The sequence below is a fragment of the Pseudophryne corroboree genome, chromosome 3 (assembly GCF_028390025.1).
Source record: "Pseudophryne corroboree isolate aPseCor3 chromosome 3, aPseCor3.hap2, whole genome shotgun sequence".
Taxonomy (NCBI): Eukaryota; Metazoa; Chordata; class Amphibia; order Anura; family Myobatrachidae; genus Pseudophryne; species Pseudophryne corroboree.
The window spans coordinates 416,833,864-416,856,242 of NC_086446.1; the positions used below are offsets into that span (position 1 = coordinate 416,833,864).

General features: G+C 44.1%; 1 protein-coding gene across 1 annotated transcript in view; it reads left to right on the top strand.

Moving 5' to 3' along the window:
* ITCH (itchy E3 ubiquitin protein ligase) overlaps nt 1-22,379 on the top strand; it is a 287,604-nt gene that overhangs the window by 63,999 nt on the left and 201,226 nt on the right. Inside the window, exons 2-5 of the mRNA XM_063963188.1 lie at nt 5,074-5,166; nt 9,608-9,749; nt 17,505-17,629; nt 20,783-20,911. Of these exons, the coding sequence (XP_063819258.1) occupies nt 5,097-5,166; nt 9,608-9,749; nt 17,505-17,629; nt 20,783-20,911 (466 nt within the window). The 5' untranslated portion in view covers nt 5,074-5,096. The remainder of the gene's footprint in view (nt 1-5,073; nt 5,167-9,607; nt 9,750-17,504; nt 17,630-20,782; nt 20,912-22,379) is intronic.

The window sequence follows — 22,379 nt, forward strand, 5'->3', positions numbered from 1 at the left end:
CCATCCGGGTCCCATAAGAGGCCTTTTACTCAGGTGGGGGATACGGATACCGACACGGACTCTGATTCCGAGGTCGATTTCACTGAGGCGGCGTTACATCCACGTTTGGTTGTGAGTATTCAGTACATGATTGTGGACTATAAAGGATGTGTTGCAGATTTCTGATGAACCTGCGGTGCAGGAAACAAGGATTTGCTTATTTAAGGGGAAGAAACCTGAGTTAAAGTTTCCCCCCTCTCATGAAATGAATACTCTTTGTGAAAATGCTTGGGAATCGCCGGATAAGAAATGGCAGATTCCCAAGAGGATTTTTATGGCGTATCCTTTTCCCTCTGATGACAGGGAAAAATGGGAGACATCTCCAACCGTTGATGAAGCTCTATCCCGTTTGTCTAAGAAGGTGGCGCTTCCGTCTCCTGACGGGGCAGCTCTCAAGGATCCGGCGGATCGCAAGTTGGAGACGTGTCTGAAGTCCATTTTCGCTAATACGGGTGCATTGCTCAGACCTGCTGTGGCGTCGGTATGGGTGAATAGTGCTATTGCTAAATGGGCGGAGAATTTAGCTAGTGACATGGATACTCTTGATAAAGATAATGTCCTTCTAACTCTTGGTTATATTAAGGATGCTGCAGATTACCTGAAGGACGCGGCAAGGGACGTCTGTCTCTTGGGATCAAGGACCAATGCCATGTTGATATCTGCCAGGAGGGCCTTGTGGATCCATCAATGGAATGCTGATGCCAACTCCAAGAGGTCTATGGAAGCTCTACCCTTTAAAGGTACGGTCTTGTTTGGGGACGGCCTGGCGGACCTAGTCTCGACCACGACTGCGGGTAAATCCTCTTTTCTTCCTTATGTTCCCACACAACAGAAGAAGGCACCACATCAGCAAATGCAGTCCTTTCGTCACAATAAATACAGGCGTGGAATGGGTTCGTCTTTCCTTGCCTCAAAGGGTAGAGGACGGAGAAGAAAAATTCCTGCAACCTCAGGTGCACAGGACCAGAAGTCCTCCCCGGCTGCTACCAAGTCCACCGCATGACGCTGGGGCTTCCCTGGGGGAGTCCGGACCGGTGGGGGGCCATCTTCAGGTATTCAGCCAGGTCTGGATTCAATCAGGCCTGGATCCTTGGGTGTTAGGAATAGTGTCTCAAGGATACAAACTGGAGTTTCGGGAGATGCCCCCTCACCGGTTCTTCATTTTGGCATTACCAGTGGTTCTTCCGGACAGGGAGGTGGTCCGGGCGGCCATTCAAAAATTGTGTCTACAGAGGGTCATTGTTCCCGTCCCTCCGTCCCAGCGGGGGGAGGGGTTCTACTCGAGCCTCTTTGTGGTACCGAAACCGGACGGTTCGGTCAGACCAATTCTAAATCTATAATCCCTCAATCCATACTTGAAAGTCTTCAGGTTCAAGATGGAATCCCTTCGAGCGGTGATTGCCAGCCTGGAAGGGGGGGGATTTTATGGCGTCAGTCGATATAAAGGATGCCTACTTACATGTGCCGATATATCCTCCGCATCAGGCTTTCCTCAGGTTTGCGATACAGGATTCTCATTACCAATTTCAAACGTTGCCGTTTGGGCTTTCCACGGCTCCGAGGATTTTCATCAAGGTCATGGTGGAAATGAGGGTTCTTCTTCGCAAACAAGGGGTTTCAATTATCCCGTACTTGGACGATCTCCTGATAAAGGCGAGGTCCAAGGAACGATTGCTGACAAGTGTAGAGTTGTCTATCGGTTCTGCGACAACACGGATGGGTCCTCAATTTGCCGAAATCCCAGTTGATTCCGACCACTCGGCTTCCTTTTCTGGGCATGATTCTGGACACAGAGTTACAGAAGGTATTCCTTCCAGAAGAAAAGGCTCTGGAATTGCAGACGATGGTCAGAGAACTTCTGAAGCCGACGAGTGTGTCGATCCATCATTGTACTCTGGTTCTGGGGAAGATGGTTGCGGCGTACGAAGCCATTCCATACGGCAGATTTCACACCCGCGTGTTTCAGTGGGACTTGCTGAGCAAATGGTCCGGGTCTCACCTACACATTCACCGGAAGATAAGTCTATCTCCCAGAGCCAGAATTTCTCTCCTGTGGTGGCTACAAGCTCATCACCTCCTGGGGGGACGCCGATTCGGTATCCAGGATTGGGTACTTCTGACAACAGATGCAAGTCTCCGGGGCTGGGGCGCAGTCACCCAAGGAAGAAATTTCCAGGGAAAATGGTCGCTCCAGGAAGCCTGTCTCCACATAAATGTTCTCGAGTTAAGAGCCATTTACAACGGCCTGCTCCAAGCAAGAAGTCTTCTTCAGGGTCAACCGGTCCTGGTACAGTCAGACAACATCACAGCGGTGGCCCATATAAACCGGCAAGGCGGAACGAGGAGCAGAGCAGCAATGGCGGAGGCCACAAAGATACTTCGCTGGGCGGAACAACACGTCAGCGCACTGTCAGCAGTTTTCCTACCGGGGGTGGACAACTGGGAAGCGGATTTCCTCAGCAGACACGACCTCCATCCGGGAGAGTGGGCTCTGCACCAAGAGGTATTTGCAGAAGTGACAAGACGCTGGGGAATTCCGTTGATAGACATGATGGCGTCTCGGCTCAACAAGAAGCTCCCGAGGTATTGTTCCACGTCAAGGGACCCACAAGCCACGGCGGTGGATGCCCTGGTGTCTCCGTGGGTCTTCCAGTCGGTGTATGTGTTCCCTCTTCTTCCTCTCATTCCAAAGGTGCTGGGGATCATTCGTCGAGCAAGGGTTCAGGCGATTCTCGTCGTCCCAGACTGGCCAAGAAGGGCCTTGTACCCGGATCTTCAGGACTTACTGGTGGAAGATCCTTGGCCGCTTCCTCTAAGAGAGAATCTGTTGTTACAGGGTCCATGCGTGTTTCCGGACTTACCGGGGCTGCGTTTGACGGCATGGAGGTTGAGTGCCAGATCTTAGCTCGTAAGGGTATTCCCAGGGAGGTCATTCCAACTCTCATTAAGGCTAGGAAAGAGGTTACGGCGAAACACTATCACCGTATCTGGAGGAAATATGTTTCCTGGTTTGAGGTTAAAAAGGTTCCTGCGGAGGATTTTCACTTGGGTCGTTTTCTCCACTTTTTACAGGCGGGTGTAGATGCAGGCCTGAAATTGGGTTCCATCAAAGTGCAAATTTCGGCTTGGTCTATTTTCTTTCAAAAAGAGTTAGCTGCCCTCCCAGAGGTTCAGACTTTTGTAAAGGGTGTAATGCATATCAATCCACCGTTTGTACCGCCTGTAGCGCCATGGGACCTTGATGTCGTCTTACGGTTCCTCATGTCTTCCTGGTTTGAACCTTTGCGGACGGTTGAATTAAAATTTCTCACTTGGAAGGTAGTTATGCTTTTGGCGCTGGCATCTGCCAGGCGAGTATCGGAATTGGCAGCTTTATCTCGTAAGAGTCCGTACTTGATTTTTCATGCGGATAGGGCGGAATTGAGGACTCGTCAACAATATCATTTCACATTAACCAACCTATTGTGGTTCCGGTAGCTACGGAAGTAGTGGCGATTCCAAAATCTCTGGATGTTGTAAGAGCGTTAAAAGTTTACGTTTCTAGGACAGCTGTTACTAGGAAAACTGAAGCGTTGTTTGTTTTGTATGCGGCCAACAAGGTTTGTCATCCCGCGTCAAATCAGACTATTGCACGCTGGATTTGTAGTACGATCCAGCAAGCTCATTCTTCGGTGGGGTTGCCGGTGCCGAAGTCGGTTAAAGCCCATTCTACCAGAAAGCTGGGCTCATCCTGGGCGGCTGCCTGAGGTGTTTCGGCACTACAGCTTTACCGAGCGGCTACTTGGTCGGGTTCGAACACTTTTTTGCTAAATTCTATAAGTTCGATACCCTGGCCGATGAGGACCTGGCGTTTGCTCTGTTGGTGCTGCAGAGTCGTCCGCACTCTCCCGCCCGTTCTGGAGCTTTGGTATAATCCCCATGGTCCTTTTGGAGTCCCCAGCATCCTCTAGGACGTAAGAGAAAATAGGATTTTGGTACTCACCGTTAAATCCTTTTCTCCTAGTCCGTAGGGGATGCTGGGCGACCGTCACAGTGCGGACTATTACTTGCATTATATATTTTCTTTCTGGTTAAGTTAGTTTATACACGACTTGTGTATTGGTTTGTTGCAGCTGGTTGCTGGAGTTTTATGCATACTGTTATCTGGTTTGGCGTTATTCCGGTTGTACGGTATGTTTATGGTGTGGGCTGGTAATTTGGTAGCCCTTAGTTAAGACAAAAATCTTTCCATGTAATGTCAGTCTCTCCTGGGCACAGTTCCTATAACTGAGGTCTGGAGGAGGGGCATAGAGGGAGGAGCCAGTTCACACCCACTCTTAAGTCTTTTTAGTGTGCCCAAGCTCCTGCGGATCCCGTCTATACCCCATGGTCCTTTGGGAGTCCCCAGCATCCTCTACGGACTAGGAGAAAAGGATTTAACGGTGAGTACCAAAATCCTATTTTTTCAGTATTCTTTATGTGGAATAGTACAGAAAAAAAATCCTATTTTGGTTATACGATTTCGTCTTGGAGTCTGAACTCCAAATAGGAATGTTCTAAATAAGCAGGCTGTAGTATGCTATATGGTTTTGTCTTAAATATCTGCTACTATTTAATGGTTTTGCGGAACTTATACATTGGGGGTAATGTAATAGGGTGTGAAAATCAGGATGTGAGTTTTCCTGTGTTTTTTTTTTTTTTTTAAAAGTTGCAATCATTTACATGGCAAAATCAACCTAATTTTGCCATGTAAATGATTACCACTTTAAAAAAACAGGAAAACTCTCTCAAAATCTCTCACATCCTGATTCCCACACCCTATTACAGGCCTGGCCAACCTGTTGCTCTCCAGGTGTTGACAAACTACAAGTCCCAGCATGCCCCGCTTCACGTTTGCTATTAGCAAATATTACAACTGTGACAGAGCATGCTGGAATGTGTAGTTTCACAACAGCTGGTGAGCCGCAGGTTGGCCAGGCCTGCCCTATTACATTACCCCTTTGTGTTCTTCTTTATTGTATTTCACTTTATTACAAACCTTGGTTTTGCCTGCAGACACACAATTTTGAAGAGGGGAAATGGATGTTGGTGCACCAAGAACAGCAACAGTAAATGGCTTCACCATGAAATCTCAGCTACAGGTTACAGGTAAGTACACTTGTTTGTTTCTTGCATTATGTATTAGGTTTTATTTGGTTAGCCCAGTAAATTAAAACTATGATGAGTTAACGTGAGCTCTTGGCTCCGAAGGCTGCCGAGTCCTTGTCATTTCAGAAGCGTAAACTACTGTTTTGAGGGCCTTGTTAGCATGTTGTCCTTAAGCAGTGTGAATTGCAGATCTCCCATATACTTCTTATATATCGTCCGATCCGGCGGATCGGACAATATATCGTTCACATCGTCCAATGTGTATTCACTATATCGTTAATGATGCACACTTCCACGGGTCATTAACGATGTACAATATCTTTAGTTTTTACCTTGAAGTCTAAAGATATTGTATGAGACTGGATGTTGTCACTGATGATGTAGTAACGGGGGGAAATCTTGCATCAGCAAGTGTGTTCCCAGCCTTCCTGTTTTAGTGAGAATTGCTGGAAGCGTGCTCTGTGTGTTTCTGTGAGATGAATGGGTAACTCCCTAGTAATTCTGTAGCTAAGAAATAAGACGTTGGTTGTTGAACCTTGAGGTAAAGCTCACTTTCCCTTGAATATAGGCAGATGTGTTTCATGAGGGTCATTGAGTTATTATTTTGTTGGTCAGTAGTAGTACACTCTGGTCTGATCAGTTTTCTGTTTTTCCACACCACAAGTCTGTTTACAGGGAAGCCATGTGACTAGAACGATAAAATCTGAGAACAGGTAATAGGTGGATGGACTGAACTTAATGCAAAATCACAGCTTGCCTGTTAATGACAGATTACAAAAACATTGGATGTGTGATTCATGAGGGAACATGTAGTCCAGAATGTGCGTTAGGTTAGTTTAAAAGGTATCCGGTCTCTAGGTCGACCACACTTGGGTCGACCACTATTGGTTGACATGCATTAGGTTGACGTGGTTTCTAGGTAGACATCGTCACTAGCTCGACATGACAAAAGGTCGACATGAGTTTTTCACAATTTTTTTGCATTTTTTTTTTTTACTTTTTCATACTTTACAATCCACGTGGACTATGATTGGGAACGGTAACCTGTGCCGAGCGCAGCGGTAACGGAGCGAGGCACCTTGTATGAAGCATGCGAAGGGACACGGTGCACTAATTGGGGTTCCCGGTCACTCTACGAAGAAAACTACACCAATAAAAAAAAATCATGTCCACCTTTTGTCATGTCGACCTTGCTAATGCTTGTGTCGACATATTTTAAGTTTCAAATGGTGGTTGACCTAGACACTGTCAACCTAAGTGTGATTGACCCTATGAACAAACGACCAGCAAACATATATTTCAGATATATGTAACCATACATTCACAAATGGTGGTATTATCAACATCCCAGCACTTTTTAGTGCCTTAATCAGAACATATAGTCCATTGCACTGTTTGTTATTGTCCATCTGTGATAACACATATCCTGTGTTGCTGAATCAAAAAAACATTTATCCATTATGGTCAGTAGTCATCACACTGTGTCTTTAGCATAATCACCAAATGGTGTAGGTGTCGGTAGACTTCGGCAGCCTGCTGCGCCGTTCAAGACATTAAACCTAAAAGCACAAACAACACACAATATCCCAATAAGAACAGATTTTTAGATCACTGTGTAGGGAGTATCCACTATCAATTCCACCAAGTGTCAACATCCACATACCTTTCCAACCTGACCCATGGTGTGCGTTCCACACCAATGCGCATGTCTGCTCACACATGTCCGCTCACCGCGGGGTTTAAATTCCCCTCTGACTGGAACAGCGGAGTGTCACCTGAGTCAGGCTGTAGTACACTTCCAATTCCAGGAAGCTTCTACAGCTCCCAGACTCCCTAGCTCCACATTGCGCAGTTCTACTTCCTGCTATAATGCGTCTCACGGTGCGTTCCACCCATGCCCATTACTTCCTGTTAGGTCATATATATCGATTAACAACGTCCATATCCAGCAGACTAATTTAATTTAAATTTGCAACTTCATGACCTCAACCGTTACAGAACGATGGTGGTGGTCTATTGTTAAATCACCTATTTATAGAACGACCCAATCTTCATAACTGATTACATTATTGACACCTATCGTGGAATTTACTAGCGTGTCCCCTCACAGTGGCCTTTACAATGCATATTCACACATGCAAGAAATTCATTGAAAGTCTTTTTGTTTACAAAATCTTAAACAAAGATAATTAAAACGTTGTTTTTTAAAAAAAAATTATCTTTTTCCTAAATCATTCACAATGGAATTATTGTGAAAATATGAAATTCGAACCATTGTCAAAGCACGAGCTCAACCCCCCAAGGGTTGAGCTTGTGAAAATTAATTTCACCTCACAGACAACATCTGTAATTGATGTTCTCATTTAACCCTCTCTGGGCCACAGTATCTAATGATGTGGTCAGTCAACATGCATCTCAACATCGCTACTGAGTGCTTTCTCTGCAGAAAAAAAGTCTAGCCACAGGTTTATCACTGAAACCTTATTGTACAGCCTCTCTTATTGACAGTCTATGATTGGCCATACGTTCACGAAAATTTCTGATGGTCTTCCCAACATAGTACATCCCACGTGGGCATGCTAAAATGTAAATTACATAATTCGACATACATCAGAGCCAATGTTTAGTTGGGATCTTGACCCCTGTATGTGGGTGAGAGAATGCTTTACCTGCCAACATGCCACTGCATGTAGTATATCCTGTTCAGCGGAAACACCCCACATTTCTGTTTCTCAACCAAGACTTGGTTGTCTGCTCGTCAAAGTTTTTTCTAGGGCACATTAAAAGCGGTTTTAAATTTGGTCCCCACCTAAAGGCCACCAAAGGGCATTTACTTAACCCCTGTAGAGTCTTCTCTACTAACAATGGGCCAATGTTTCCTAACTGAATTTGCAAACGTCATTTGCTGGTGTTAAACTGGGTAGTAATTACAAAAGGTGCCTCCACCTTTTGGCTCTTCCTTAATCCTTTCCCTATCACAAATTTTCCGTGCCTTCACTAAGCACCTCCTTATTACCCTTTGATGAGTAACCCCTCTCCAAAAATCTCAACCTCATCTCCTCAATCTGAGTCACTACCAATTCCGATTCTGTATTATTATGAATAACGCGGACGAACTGTGATACTGGGAGTCCATCAGCGAGAGCCTTCGGATGATGACTAGTTTCAAAGAGTAACGTATTTCTTCTATCTGTTACTTTTCTAAAAAGGGTTGTACCTAAACTCTGTCGTCTTAAACAATACTATATCCAAGAACTCTATTCTCTCACTTTGAAAATTACTTGTAAATCTTATCGGACTCTCTATTAGATTTAATTCAGTGACTATCTCATGAAAGGCTTGTTCAGAATCTCCCCAAATAAGTAGGATGAAACGAAAATAGTGCAGAATGCTGGGACCGTATCTAGGGTATATGTTTGTTCATATCTGGTTATAAATAAATTAGCGTACACTGGCACCAAATTAGAGCCCATAGCGGTCCCAGCATTCTGCAAAAAAGAAAATATATACAGGCTGAGTATCCCATATCCAAATATTCCGAAATACGGAATATTCCGAAATACGGACTTTTTTGAGTGAGAGTGAGATAGTGAAACCTTTGTTTTTTGATGGCTCAATGTACACAAACTTTGTTTAATACACAAAGTTATTACAAATATTGTATTAAATGACCTTCAGGCTGTGTGTATAAGGTGTATATGAAACATAAATTAATTGTGTGAATGTAGGCACACTTTGTTTAATGCACAAAGTTATAAAAAATATTGGCTAAAATGACCTTCAGGCTGTGTGTATAAGGTATATAAGGTATATATGGTATATAAGGTATATATGGTACATAAATGTATTCTGTGCTTAGATTTAGATCCCATCACCATGATATCTCATTATGGTATGCAATTATTCCAAAATACGGAAAAATCCCATATCCAAAATACCTCTGGTCCCAAGCATTTTGGATAAGGGATACTCAACCTGTAATATAAATGTGTTTTATATATATATATATATATATATATATATATATATATATATATATATATATATATATATATATATATATAATTTTTATTTTTTTATTTTTTTTTCCCCCCTTTTGGTTTAATGGATTAAATATCCATTTTTTTTTTATATGTACTGTAAAACAACGGTTAAGGTTTTTTTAGTTGGAATACTACTTTAGCATTTACATTGTTAAGTGAAATTATGTCAAGATTGATTAATGATTGCATTAGTCAATTTCTATTGTCTTTTTAGTCAGAATGAATCAAATCACTTTTTTACACTTTTTAACACCTTTCTATCCATATCTAACAAAATGGGGATGTCCACATTGTTGTGAATGTGTTTAAGTCTGGAAGAGTGCTAATCAATTAGTTTTTTTTTCCAGTTAATTATTATTCTTTGTTGTAAAAAATAATTTGTTATATATTTGACCTAGTTATATCTGCCAAATTGAAAGACAGCCGAAAGAATTGGTTTGGTCCAAGTCCATATGTGGAAGTGTCAGTTGATGGACAATCTAAGAAAACAGAAACCCGGAATAACACCCACAGCCCCAAATGGAAACAGCATCTCACAGTGTAAGTCATGATCCACAGGTTGAGAGAGGGTACTAAATTCGTCTGCAGTCAGTCTTCATAGGGTGTAGCAATACTTGGGGCTTGTAGAGACTGCCATATTTTTCCTGCCCACACTACTTTCAGTTTTCCAGTAATGGATCAGATGATAAAATGAGGATTATGTCTGACTTGATTCACAGTGGGATTTAGCATAAATATTTCAATTTGCGCACGATAAAAGTGAAAAAAAGGGCATTGTCTAGGTTTGGTAACGGACACATTGGGGGGTATTCAGTTGTTTGAAAAGTTGGTTGGATGGGTGTCTCTTTTTTTCCTAACAGACAGGAAAAAAAACACACCCAACCGACTTTTCAAACAATTGAATACCACCCTTTATCTGTATCTGGCCAATGTGTAAAAACACACAAAACAATCAGTAGACCTGTAGGCGGGGTGTGGTACAAAAGGTTGGCAATCAGAATATAGATGCAGAACCTGTCAATATTCTAAATGTCGACAGTGTTTTCATGCATTTAAGCCCTAACTGCAGCCTAACCCCACCATGAGTTGTCAGCATAGTGCCTGTTGACACTGCTATTGTGAATGTCAACATTCAGACTATGGGGTCTATTCAATGCATGTCAAAATCTTTCCAACGGAAAGGATCCGACAATGCAGTATTCAATTTGCGGCCAAATCCGACAGGTTTTGGTTGTTCTCGACAATGTTAATCTGACTTTTTTTAAAGTCCGATTGACATTGTTGAAAATGGGGCTAAAAGCTGTCTGATTTGGCCGCAAATTCGACAACACGCGGATCCACGGCTAATCCGCCGATCCACGTGTTGTCGGAATTGCCGACCTGACAGAAAAACGGCAGCACCATTGAATAGGTCGAATCACAATTCAACCTAAAAAAGTCGTAGACTGCCGTCTCTCCGACAAGACGGCAGTTCCGACTATAATTGAATACACCCCAATGGGGGTATCCTGTTAGCAGTGTTAATTTACCAGCCAATGCGTTTCACTCATCTTCCTTGCTATTATGGACATTACCATACTGTTGTCATATTTAGGCCATTCAGTTAAATCAATTCATTTAAGCCTGTTTTTAGTGCTGGGTCATATATAAAATGAGGCTAACCCAGTTAAACTTTATTTCTCTAACGTCCTAAGTGGATGCTGGGGACTCCGTAAGGACCATGGGGAATAGCGGCTCCGCAGGAGACTGGGCACATCTAAAGAAAGCTTTAGGACTATCTGGTGTGCACTGGCCCCTCCCTCTATGACCCTCCTCCAAGCCTCAGTTAGATCTCTGTGCCCGAACGAGAAGGGTGCACACTAGGGGCTCTCCTGAGCTTCTTAGTGAAAGTTTTAGTTTAGGTTTTTTATTTTCAGTGAGACCTGCTGGCAACAGGCTCACTGCATCGAGGGACTAAGGGGAGAAGAAGCGAACCTACATGCGTGCAGAGTGGATTGGGCTTCTTAGGCTACTGGACATTAGCTCCAGAGGGACGATCACAGGCCCAGCTTGGATGGGTCCCAGAGCCGCGCCGCCGGCCCCCTTACAGAGCCAGAAGGCAGAAGAGGTCCGGAAAATCGGCGGCTGAAGACGTCCTGTCTTCAACAAGGTAGCGCACAGCACTGCAGCTGTGCGCCATTGCTCTCAGCACACTTCACACTCCGGTCACTGAGAGTGCAGGGCGCTGGGGGGGCGCCCTGAGACGCAATAATAAACACCTTGGATGGCAAAAAATGCATCACATATAGCTCCTGGGCTATATGGATGCATTTAACCCCTGCCAAAATACATAAAAAAACGGGTGATAGGCTCCGCCCCCTTATCGGCGGCCTTATCTCCTCAGCACACTGGCGCCATTTTCCCTCACAGCTCCGTTGGAGGGAAGCTCCCTGGCTCTCCCCTGCAGTCACTACACTACAGAAAGGGTTAAAAAAGAGAGGGGGGCACAAATTAGGCGCAGTATTAACTATACAGCAGCTATAAGGGGAAAAACACTTATATAAGGTTATCCCTGTATATATATAGCGCTCTGGTGTGTGCTGGCAAACTCTCCCTCTGTCTCCCCAAAGGGCTAGTGGGGTCCTGTCCTCTATCAGAGCATTCCCTGTGTGTGTGCTGTATGTCGGTACTTTTGTGTCGACATGTATGAGGAGAAAAATGATGTGGAGACGGAGCAGGTTGCCTGTAATAGTGATGTCACCTCCTAGGGGGTCGACACCTGAGTGGATGAACTGTTGGAAGAAATTACGTGACAGTGTCAGCTCTGTATAAAAGACAGTGGTTGACATGAGACAGCCGGCTACTCAGCTTGTGCCTGTCCAGACGTCTCATAGGCCGTCAGGGGCTCTAAAGCGCCTGTTACCTCAGATGGCAGATATAGACGCCGACACGGATACTGACTCCAGTGTCGACGGTGAAGAGACAAATGTGACTTCCAGTAGGGCCACACGTTACATGATTGAGGCAATGAAAAATGTTTTACACATTTCTGATAATACGAGTACCACCAAAAAGGGGTATTATGTTCGGTGAGGAAAAACTACCTGTAGTTTTCCTGAATCTGAGAAATTAAATGAGGTGTGTGATGATGCGTGGGTTTCCCCCGATAACAACTGATAATTTCTAAAATGTTATTGGCATTATATCCTTTCCCGCCAGAGGTTAGGGTGCGTTGGGAAACACCCCCTAGGGTGGATAAAGCGCTCACACGCTTGTAAGGGTTCTATCCTCTCCTGAGATGGCCGCCCTTAAGGATCCTGCTGATAGAAAGCAGGAGGGTATCCTAAAATGTATTTACACACATACTGGTGTTATACTGCGACCAGCAATCGCCTCAGCCTGGATGTGCAGTGCTGGGTTGGCGTGGTCGGATTCCCTGACTGAAAATATTGATACCCTAGATAGGGACAGTATATTTTTGCCTATAGAGCATTTGAAAGATGCATTTCTATATATGCGTGATGCACAGCGGAATATTTGCCGACTGGCATCAAGTCTAAGTGCGTTGTCCATTTCTACCAGTAGAGGGTTATGGACACGTCAGTGGTCAGGTGATGCGTATTCCAAACGGCATTTGGAAGTATTGCCTTATTAAGGGGAGGAGTTATTTGGGGTCGGTCTTTAAGACCTGGTGGCCACGGCAACAGCTGGGAAATCCACGTTTGTACCCCAGGTCGCCTCTCAACATGAGAAGACGCCGTATTATCAGGCGCAGTCTTTTCGTGGATAAGCGGGCAAAAGGTTCCTCATTTCTGCCCCGTGACAGAGGGAGAGGAAAAAGGCTGCAGAAATCAGCCAGTTCCCAGGAACAGAAACCCTCTCCCGCCTCTGCCAAGCCCTCAGTATACGCTGGGGCTTTACAAGCAGAATCAGGCACGGTGGGGGGCCCGTCTCAATGAATTTCAGCGCGCAGTGGGCTCACTCGCAAGTAGACCCCTGGATCCTTCAGGTGATATCTCAGGGGTACAAATTAGAATTCGAGACGTCTCCCCCTCGCCGTTTCCTAAAGTCGGCTTTACCGATGTCTCCTTCTGACAGGGAGACAGTTTTGGAAGCCATTCACAAGCTGTATTCCCAGCAGGTGATAATCAAGATACCCCTCCTGCAACAGGGAACGGGGTATTATTCCACACTGTTGTGGTACCGAAGCCGGACGGCTCGGTGAGACCGATTCTAAATCTAAAATCTTTGAACACTTACATACAGAGGTTCAAATTCAAGATGGAGTCACTCAGAGCAGTGATTGCGAACCTGGAAGAAGGGGACTACATGATGTCTCGGGACATCAAGGATGCTTACCTTCATGTCAAAATTTACCCTTCTCACCAAGGGTACCTCAGGTTTATGGTACAGAACTGTCACTATCAGTTCAGACGCTGCCGTATGGATGGTCCACGGCACCCCGGGTCTTTACCAAGGTAATGGCCGAAATGATGATATTCCTTCAAAGGAAGGGAATTTTAGTTATCCCTTACTTGGACGATTCCCTGATAAGGGTAAGATCCAGGGAACAGTTGGAGGTCGGTGTAGCACTATCTCAGGTAGTGTTGCTGCAGCACGGTTGGATTCTCAATATTCCAAAATCGCAGCTGGTTCCGACGACTTGTCTTCTGTTCCTAGGGATGATCCTGGACACAGTCCAGAAAAAGGTGTTTCTCCCGGAGGAGAAAGCCAGGGAGTTATCCGAGCTAGTCAGGAACCTCCTAAAACCGAGCCAAGTCTCAGTGCATCAATGCACAAGGGTTCTGGGTAAAATGGTGGCTTCCTACGAAGCAATCCCATTCGGCAGATTCCACGCAAGAACTTTCCAGTGGGACCTGCTGGACAAATGGTCCGGGTCGCATCTTCAGATGCATCAGCGGATAACCCTGTCACCAAGGACAAGGGTGTCCCTCCTGTGGTGGTTGCAGAGTGCTCATCTTCTAGAGGGCCGCAGATTCGGCATTCAGGACTGGGTCCTGGTAACCACGGATGCCAGCCTGCGAGGCTGGGGAGCAGTCACACAGGGAAGGAATATCCAGGACTTATGGTCAAGCCTGGAGACATCACTTCACATAAATATCCTGAAGCTAAGGGACATTTACAATGCTCTAAGCTTAGCAAGACCTCTGCTTCAAGGTCAGCCGGTGTTGATCCAGTCGGACAACATCACGGCAGTCACCCACGTAAACAGACAGGGTGGCACAAGAAGCAGGAGGGCAATGGCAGAAGCTGCAAGGATTCTTCGCTGGGCGGAAAATCATGCGATAGCACGGTCAGCAGTATTCATTCCGGGAGTGGACAACTGGGAAGCAGACTTCCTCAGCACGACCTCCACCCGGGAGAGTGGGGACTTCACCCAGAAGTCTTCCACATGATTATAAACCGTTGGGAAAAACTCGACAGGTATTGCGCCAGGTCCAGGGACCCTCAGGCAATAGCTGTAGACGCTCTGGTAACACCGTGGGTGTACCAGTCAGGGTATGTGTTCCCTCCTCTGCCTCTCATACCCAAGGTACTGAGATTGATAAGATGGAGAGGAGTAAGCACTATATTCGTGGCTCCGGATTGGTCAAGAAGGATTTGGTAACCGGAACTTCAAGAGATGCTCACGGAGGATCCGTGGCCTCTACCTCTAAGAAGGGACCTGCTCCAGCAAGGACCCTCTCTGTTCCAAGACTTACCGCGGCTGCGTTTGACGGCATGGCGGTTGAACGCCGGATCCTGAAGGAAAAAAGGCATTCCGGATGAAGTCATCCCTATCCTGATCAAAGCCAGGAAGGATGTAACCGCAAAAACATTATCACCGCAATTGGTGAAAATATGTTGCGTGGTGCGAGGCCAGTAAGGCCCGGCGGTGGAAATTCAACTGGGTCGATTCCTACATTTCCTGCAAACAGGAGTGTCTATGGGCCTGAAATTGGGGTCCATTAAGGTTCAAATTTCGGCCCTGTCAATTTTCTTCCAAAAAGAACTAGCTTCAGTCCCTGAAGTTCAGACGTTTGTAAAAGGGGTACTGCATATACAGCCTCCTTTTGTGCCTCCAGTGGCACTTTGGGATCTCAATGTAGTTTTGGGTTCCAAAAGTCACATTGGTTTGAACCACTTAAATCTGTGGAGTTAAAATATCTCACATGGAAAGTGGTCATGCTGTTGGCCCTGGCCTGGGCCAGGCGCGTGTCAGAATTGGCGGCTTTATCCTGAAAAAGCCCTTATCTGATGTTCCATTCGGACAGGGCGGAATTGAGGACTCGTCCTCAGTTTCTCCCTAAGGTGTTTTCAGCGTTTTACCTGAACCAACCTATTTGTGGTGCCTGCGGCTACTAGGGACTTGGAGGACTCCAAGTTGCTAGACGTTGTCAGGGCCCTGAAAATATGTTTCCAGGAGGGCTGGAGTCAGGAAATCTGACTCGCTGTTTATCCTGTATGCACCCAACAAGCTGGGTGCTCCTGCTTCTAAGCAGACTATTGCTCGTTGGATTTGTAGTACAATTCAGCTTGCACATTCTGTGGCAGGCCTGCCACAGCCAAAAATCTGTAAATGCCCACTCCACAAGGAAGGTGGGCTCATCTTGGGCGGCTGCCCGAGGGGTCTCGGCTTTACAACTTTGCCGAGCAGCTACTTGGTCAGGAGCAAATGCGTTTGTAAAATTATACAAAATTGATATCCTGGCTGAGGAGGACCTGGAGTTCTCTCATTTGGTGCTGCAGAGTCATCCGCACTCTCCCGCCCGTTTGGGAGCTTTGGTATAATCCCCATGGTCCTTACGGAGTCCCCAGCATCCACTTAGGACGTTAGAGAAAATAAGAATTTACTTACCGATAATTCTATTTCTCATAGTCCGTAGTGGATGCTGGGCGCCCATCCCAAGTGCGGATTGTCTGCAATACTTGTACATAGTTATTGTTACAAAAATCGGGTTATTATTGTTGTGAGCCATCTTTCAGAGGCTCATCTGTTATCATGCTGTTAACTGGGTTCAGATCACAGGTTATACGGTGTGATTGGTGTGGCTGGTATGAGTCTTACCCGGGATTCAAAATCCTTCCTTATTGTGTACGCTCGTCCGGGCACAGTATCCTAGCTGAGGCTTGGAGGAGGGTCATAGGGGGAGGAGCCAGTGCACACCAGATAGTCCTAAAGCTTTCTTTAGATGTGCCCAGTCTCCTGCGGAGCCGCTATTCCCCATGGTCCTTACGGAGTCCCCAGCATCCACTACGGACTATGAGAAATAGAATTATCGGTAAGTAAATTCTTATTTTTCTACCTGTTAAAAAATTTACAGTCATATGCCCGAGGTAGTTAAAACTTTATATACTTGGACGCCAGTAGTAGGCGCTACATTATTAATCTTTGTGTCCTTGCTAAGGTCTGCATTGCTAGGTTATGACTTGCGAAGGATCCTCCGCAACTCCGTGCATGGTTCTCTTTAGTGAATGACACAATATCACATGAGAAGTTTGTATACCTGGCCAGGAATGCGGAGATGAAATATGAGTGTTTGGGCTTGTTGGCTGAATGCTCCTTACTTGAACAGAGCTTAGGGTAGGGACACTTTAGAACGATAGCCTTGGGTGTGTTCTTTGCTATATAAGCGGTAATTTTTGCATATAGGCTGCTGTTAACATTTTATTCTTGGTTGTGATGCCCTTCCACAGCCCGCAGCAAGCCATGCAGCAATTTTCCTTCCTGTGTACTGTATATTGAATGTTACTGTATGTTATTTATCTGATACTATATGAGTGACAGAGGCCACACACAGTGACTGTTTGGTATTTTTTCTTTTTTTTTTCTTTTTTTGATTGACACTGTTATTCTGTATGTCTCTCCTTTTTTTTCTTTTTGTAAATGCTAAATGTGATAAAATCTCAATAAAAATTGTGGAATAAAAACAAACAGATCTTTACTATATTCACGGTGGACCATCTTGCACTGCTAATACCTGCAGGTGATTTTACTGGCCTAATTTTTCATGTTTCATGGGTATCACTTTTTTTTTTGTCAAATTTATTTGACAAAGTGAACAGTATGCCCTCTGTATCCCAATCACTATTTAGTAGCCCTCCATTTCTGTTGTAGATGGAGTGTACCCTCTTAGATTTTTTTTTTTTTAACAGACCTGAGTATCCTTATGAGGCTGGGTAACAGATAGGGGTGGTCATTCAACAGCAAAATAAAAGACGCCTTTTGCAATAAGATGTATATGATAATATGTACTAAAACACATTCAGATGCTTGTAAATGTTTGGTAATAGGTATATGTTCTTTTTCTGCAGCATTGTTACCCCATTCAGTGTGTTAAGTTTCCGAATATGGAGTCATCAGACCTTAAAATCTGATGCACTACTTGGCAGTGCGTCTCTAAACTTGCAAGAAACACTGCTTTCTAATAATATGAAATGTGAGTATGCACAACCTGAACTAAAGATATTTGTTTTTTTATGTGATACATGGGAAGAATAGCATTAAGCCAGTGTTTACCAAACTTTTTTGAATTAAGGCCCTCTGGCGTATCAGCATATTTTTCACGACACCCCATAGGCAAATGTTTGTTATTGAGAAATTCAGAAAAAAATATAAAATGATGTAAATTGTGCATACCTGTCATCTTTAGTTTCAGATATTTGATGATAGAAAGTGCTCCATCTGTTTGTCACATATTATATGATTAGCAGCCACCAGCACTGGTTTTGCCTATCAATGTGTTTTCAGATGTGAAAAGGCAGAATTTGTTCTAGCACCCACCGGTTACATTGACAGATGTATTTCAAAGTGTATGTTGTAAAAGATTTGGCTCATTTCACTGCCACCACCACCACCACCTTGTAATATAAATGACACATTAAAGCGATCAATTAATTAAACCAATATATCTCACTGTGTGGCTTAAGAATATTGCTTTATCAATAAATCATTCTATCAAAATCTTTTTTTTTTTTTTTTTTTTTATTCTTGAAAATTCAGTCAGCCGATGACTGCTCCTACATGTGCGTGTGTACCAAGTCTCCTAACCAGCCCCCATATGATCCTTCCTTTTAGTCCAATTTATTCAAATTGACTTAGTAGTTGGCAAGTTATAAATAGATTTCATAAAATGACTTCAATAAATTCATAACATATAGAGTTCTACAGACTGACCCCACCATGTGTGTCTCCCCCCCCCCCCCCCCCCCAAACAAAAATGTTTTGTCAGCATTCAACAGAACATATCAACCAGAAATTCGCAAGAAATGCTTTGTTTTAGTTTATAAGTTTAAGCAATGTGAATTTTTAGATAAATGTCAGATAACAAAAAATTCCTCCAGAACACCATAATGGACCAGCAAAAGAGACCTATATCCTACATCATAATAGTAATGCAGAGATGTCTGTTACATACATTTGGAAACCTATAAAAGTCATCAGCTAAGCCAATGTGTGTCTGCTCTGGTCCTTCTCCCGCAACGAAATAATAGTAAAAATCAATACACAGGTGGCTTAAGGGCTTACTCTGCCATCCTGACTTATCTTCACTAATGATGCCACAGTTTAAATGTGATTTTACTGCTTGGTGCTGAGGTTCCCTTACAGCCTATAACCTACTGTTACTGACCACTTCTACTGGTGGTACTCGAACACCATGCACTTAATTTAACACTGGTTTGAGAGAGTAGCCACCACCAGGCTCCTGCACCGTCACCTGAACGCACCTACTTCTTGGTGTTTGGTACAGCTGCTGCAGCACCTCTATACTTGTAAATGTGGTTGCCTCCTCCAGGCTGCTTACTTTGGATTAAGACTGCAGGATAACAGGCTGAACATTGACTCCGGATGATAGGTTCAACACAGGACAATTCAGGAATGAGTTTAGCTCTTGTCTGTAAATCACAGTTTAAATGACACAAGAAGCATCAGACAGATCTTGCAAGCAGAATGAAGTTAGTTTCTGAAGAGTCATCATAAGTGCTGTTTATAGCCAGTTTATTGTACTGGTGATTATTCACAAGTACAAAATTATGTCACTTTTACATGGGCTCTACTGGCCTTTTCAATAAAGTTTTTATACACTTTGGGCCTAATTCAGTACGAGTTGTTGTAAATTTACTAAAATGGCAAACGGGCGCTTTTCATCTGTCTGTGGATGCTCTGCGGCTGCACATGCATGGACAGTCACAATGCGGTCGCAATTTGATTGGCGTGGGGATCGGGGGCGGCGATGCGGCATTGGATGGGAGTGCACAAGGAAACATGGCAACGGTGCGTCTACATACGCAGCCTGGCTTCCACTATTTGCCGGAATTACTTCCATGGAGGCCTCAGGACCCCAGTGTGGTCTATTGCAGTCTGGGACTTTTAGGAGGCCCTCCGAAAGCTGGTGTTCTCCAGCTTCCAGCAGGTGTTATGTAGCCACCGCTTAACTCGGGAACTGCCCCACAGCCTTCCAGAGCTCACCAAGGATGGTGGACAGCTTTTGACACCGCAGTGGGTTCAGTCCTTGTGTACAGTCAACAGTGCTATGGCCAAAGCTGCCAGATTGAGTCATTGATCCCCACTGGACCACCAGGGTAATTGTAACGTCCCATTTTATTCAGTATTTATAAGCAAACATTTAAATATAGGCACATTTCTTTAACCCTGCTGTAACGGACATTACTCATCTGGCGCTGTAGTCCCACATCAGCTAGATATACATTTATTCAATAATCAATTTTTCAATAGATTCTTGCAACCCCAACACAGCATGCTGGTGTTTAACTAATTCTCCCCCACAGCGCTAGAAATTTCCTCTTTCAGTCCCGCAGCTGCTGCTGCTATTCCATGTGCTTTGGGAGAGACCCAACCATGACACACAGACAAATTTCAAATAAATTAAATAAGAAAAAAAAATGCCTTTGACTGCCTAATTTGTCAGTTGTTGAGATAATTGAGGATGGGAACTTTCTTTTGAAATTATAGAACAGGGACATTTGGTGTAGCAGGTGTGATTGATTTTTTTTTTTTTTTTTTTTTTCCCTGCTATTAACTATTTACATATGTGTGAAATTGGGAAGAAAACATATTTTCTTTTTAAGAGAGTGTTACAAAATATCATTGGATTAATAAGTCTATGATCAGTCCCTTCTTGTGCTTTAAGAGAACAACATAAGATCCCAGGAGTCGGCACCATGGTTTCCCACATGACAGTGTTCCATTAGCCACAGATATAACCTCTAGAGTTTTGCTTTGTTTGCAGTCTTGGAAATTGGGTTGTAATTCATAGTCATGTACCCTGGGCCTCTGTGAACTTTTGTAGAACTCAAGCAATTTTACACCTTCACCTAAATCCCCTAACAGTTAGCATTCGTAGATAGAGAGAGATCTATTATATAATCTGCTACTGTGTTAGTCAAGATGCTGTGCAGTAAGAAGTTTGATAAAATAGGAAAATGCATACTACAAACATAAATGATATCCATGAAATACATTACAATATAATGAAGTGCTAGCATAAGACCTTAAATAGATTGTGGTTTTTTTTGCTCCTGTGTATAGAAAAACTGTTTTGTGAAGTATTTAAGTGCTTTCTTCATTTCAGTGGAAGAAGTGGTTGTGAATTTACAGCTGCAAAGTGAGAGGGAGACAGTGGGTGACCTATCTGTGTGTCTAAATGGATTGCAGGTTGATCCAGAACTCTTAACAAACGGAGATGAAACTTCTGTGTCAGGTAAGATATAGTACTTTCAATTAAACATCCTTAACCTTTAATTGGACAAGTACGGCACGCATTATGTAGATCAGTATGGTGTGGCTGTTTATTACAGTATTCTGTCTCTAGACCTGACCAGTCATGTTTCTACTTACTACTGGTTGATTTAAGTACACAAGACACTAGTGAATGTGACAGTACATAATGCAAAGCACTAAACCTCATTCACCCTTCGGTAAGGCTGGTGTCATACTGTACATGCGTTTTTGGAAGCCGTTTTTTACATGTGCTTATGCAGTAGAAGATATCTGATGTTAGAACCTATTGCTGAAGCGTATGTGGTCTACTCCTACAGTACGTATGTTTTGAGAATAAAAGTACTTACCCTGGTGATCCAGTGGGGATCACAGCAAATCTGTAGGACCTTTCTGTCTCTAAAAAGTGTCTGAGCCTCATGAACTTTACTTTATCTAGAAGTTAAAAAAATAAAAGATTTGTCGATAAAGAAGAGGGGGGAAAAAGCCAACTTTTGACATTTAGGGCCCTAGAAATAAATGCCTATCACACACATACTATCAAAGTATAATTTCACCCCTTTCCATGGAAAAAAAAAAAAACAGTCCAGAAATGTGCGTCTTCTAAAACACAGGCATGAGAGCAGCCTAAAGGGACTATGTATAATAACACAACACACAACATATTTCCTTATGTGGGCTTCCCCTCTTCAGCACTTGTCAGTAGATAAAATCTGTGTTTCTGTTAGTCTTCAAATAATGATGCAGTGTAAAATATCCTTATCCTTCACATATGTCTGTCATCAGAGACCTCATTTCTCATCCTCTCTATGCTGGGCAGTCGGTATTCTCCAGAGAGTAGTTGTACCTGTCTCCCTGTATACAGTACCTCACTCCTCTAATCAGTCAGGTTATACTTTGAGCTCCTTCCTGCTCTGACAGGGCTGGTTTGTTGAGCACTATTTGCCCATTGTTTTCTTAAATAGTAAATTGAATGTTCTGTGTGCATGTATTGCTAATTACTGATGTGTATTGGGCAGTTGATCTATTTATTTGTATAGATGTACTTCATGTATGCTAATTGCCTTATTGGTCACGCTGAATAGTGAATATACTCCCAGGTATATATATATGGAGTCGTGCTGTGGCTCAGTCACTGAGCACCCTGGGAGGGGGGTGGGGTGCTGCTGTATTATGTAGCTGTTGAACCTGTACCAACATACTTTAGGGTGTAGTAGTGTATGCCGGCGGCCGGGCTCCCGGCGACCAGCATACCGGCGCCGGAATCCCAACCGCCCGCATACCGACAGCTGGGCGTGCGCAAATGAGCCCCTTGCGTGGACCCCCAAGAGGGAGAAAAAGTGTCGGTATGCCGGCTGTCGGGATTCCGGCGCCGGTATACTGTGCGCCGGGATCCCGACAGCCGGCAACCTGAATACCACCTCATACTTTACACGTTCATTCTCCTCAGG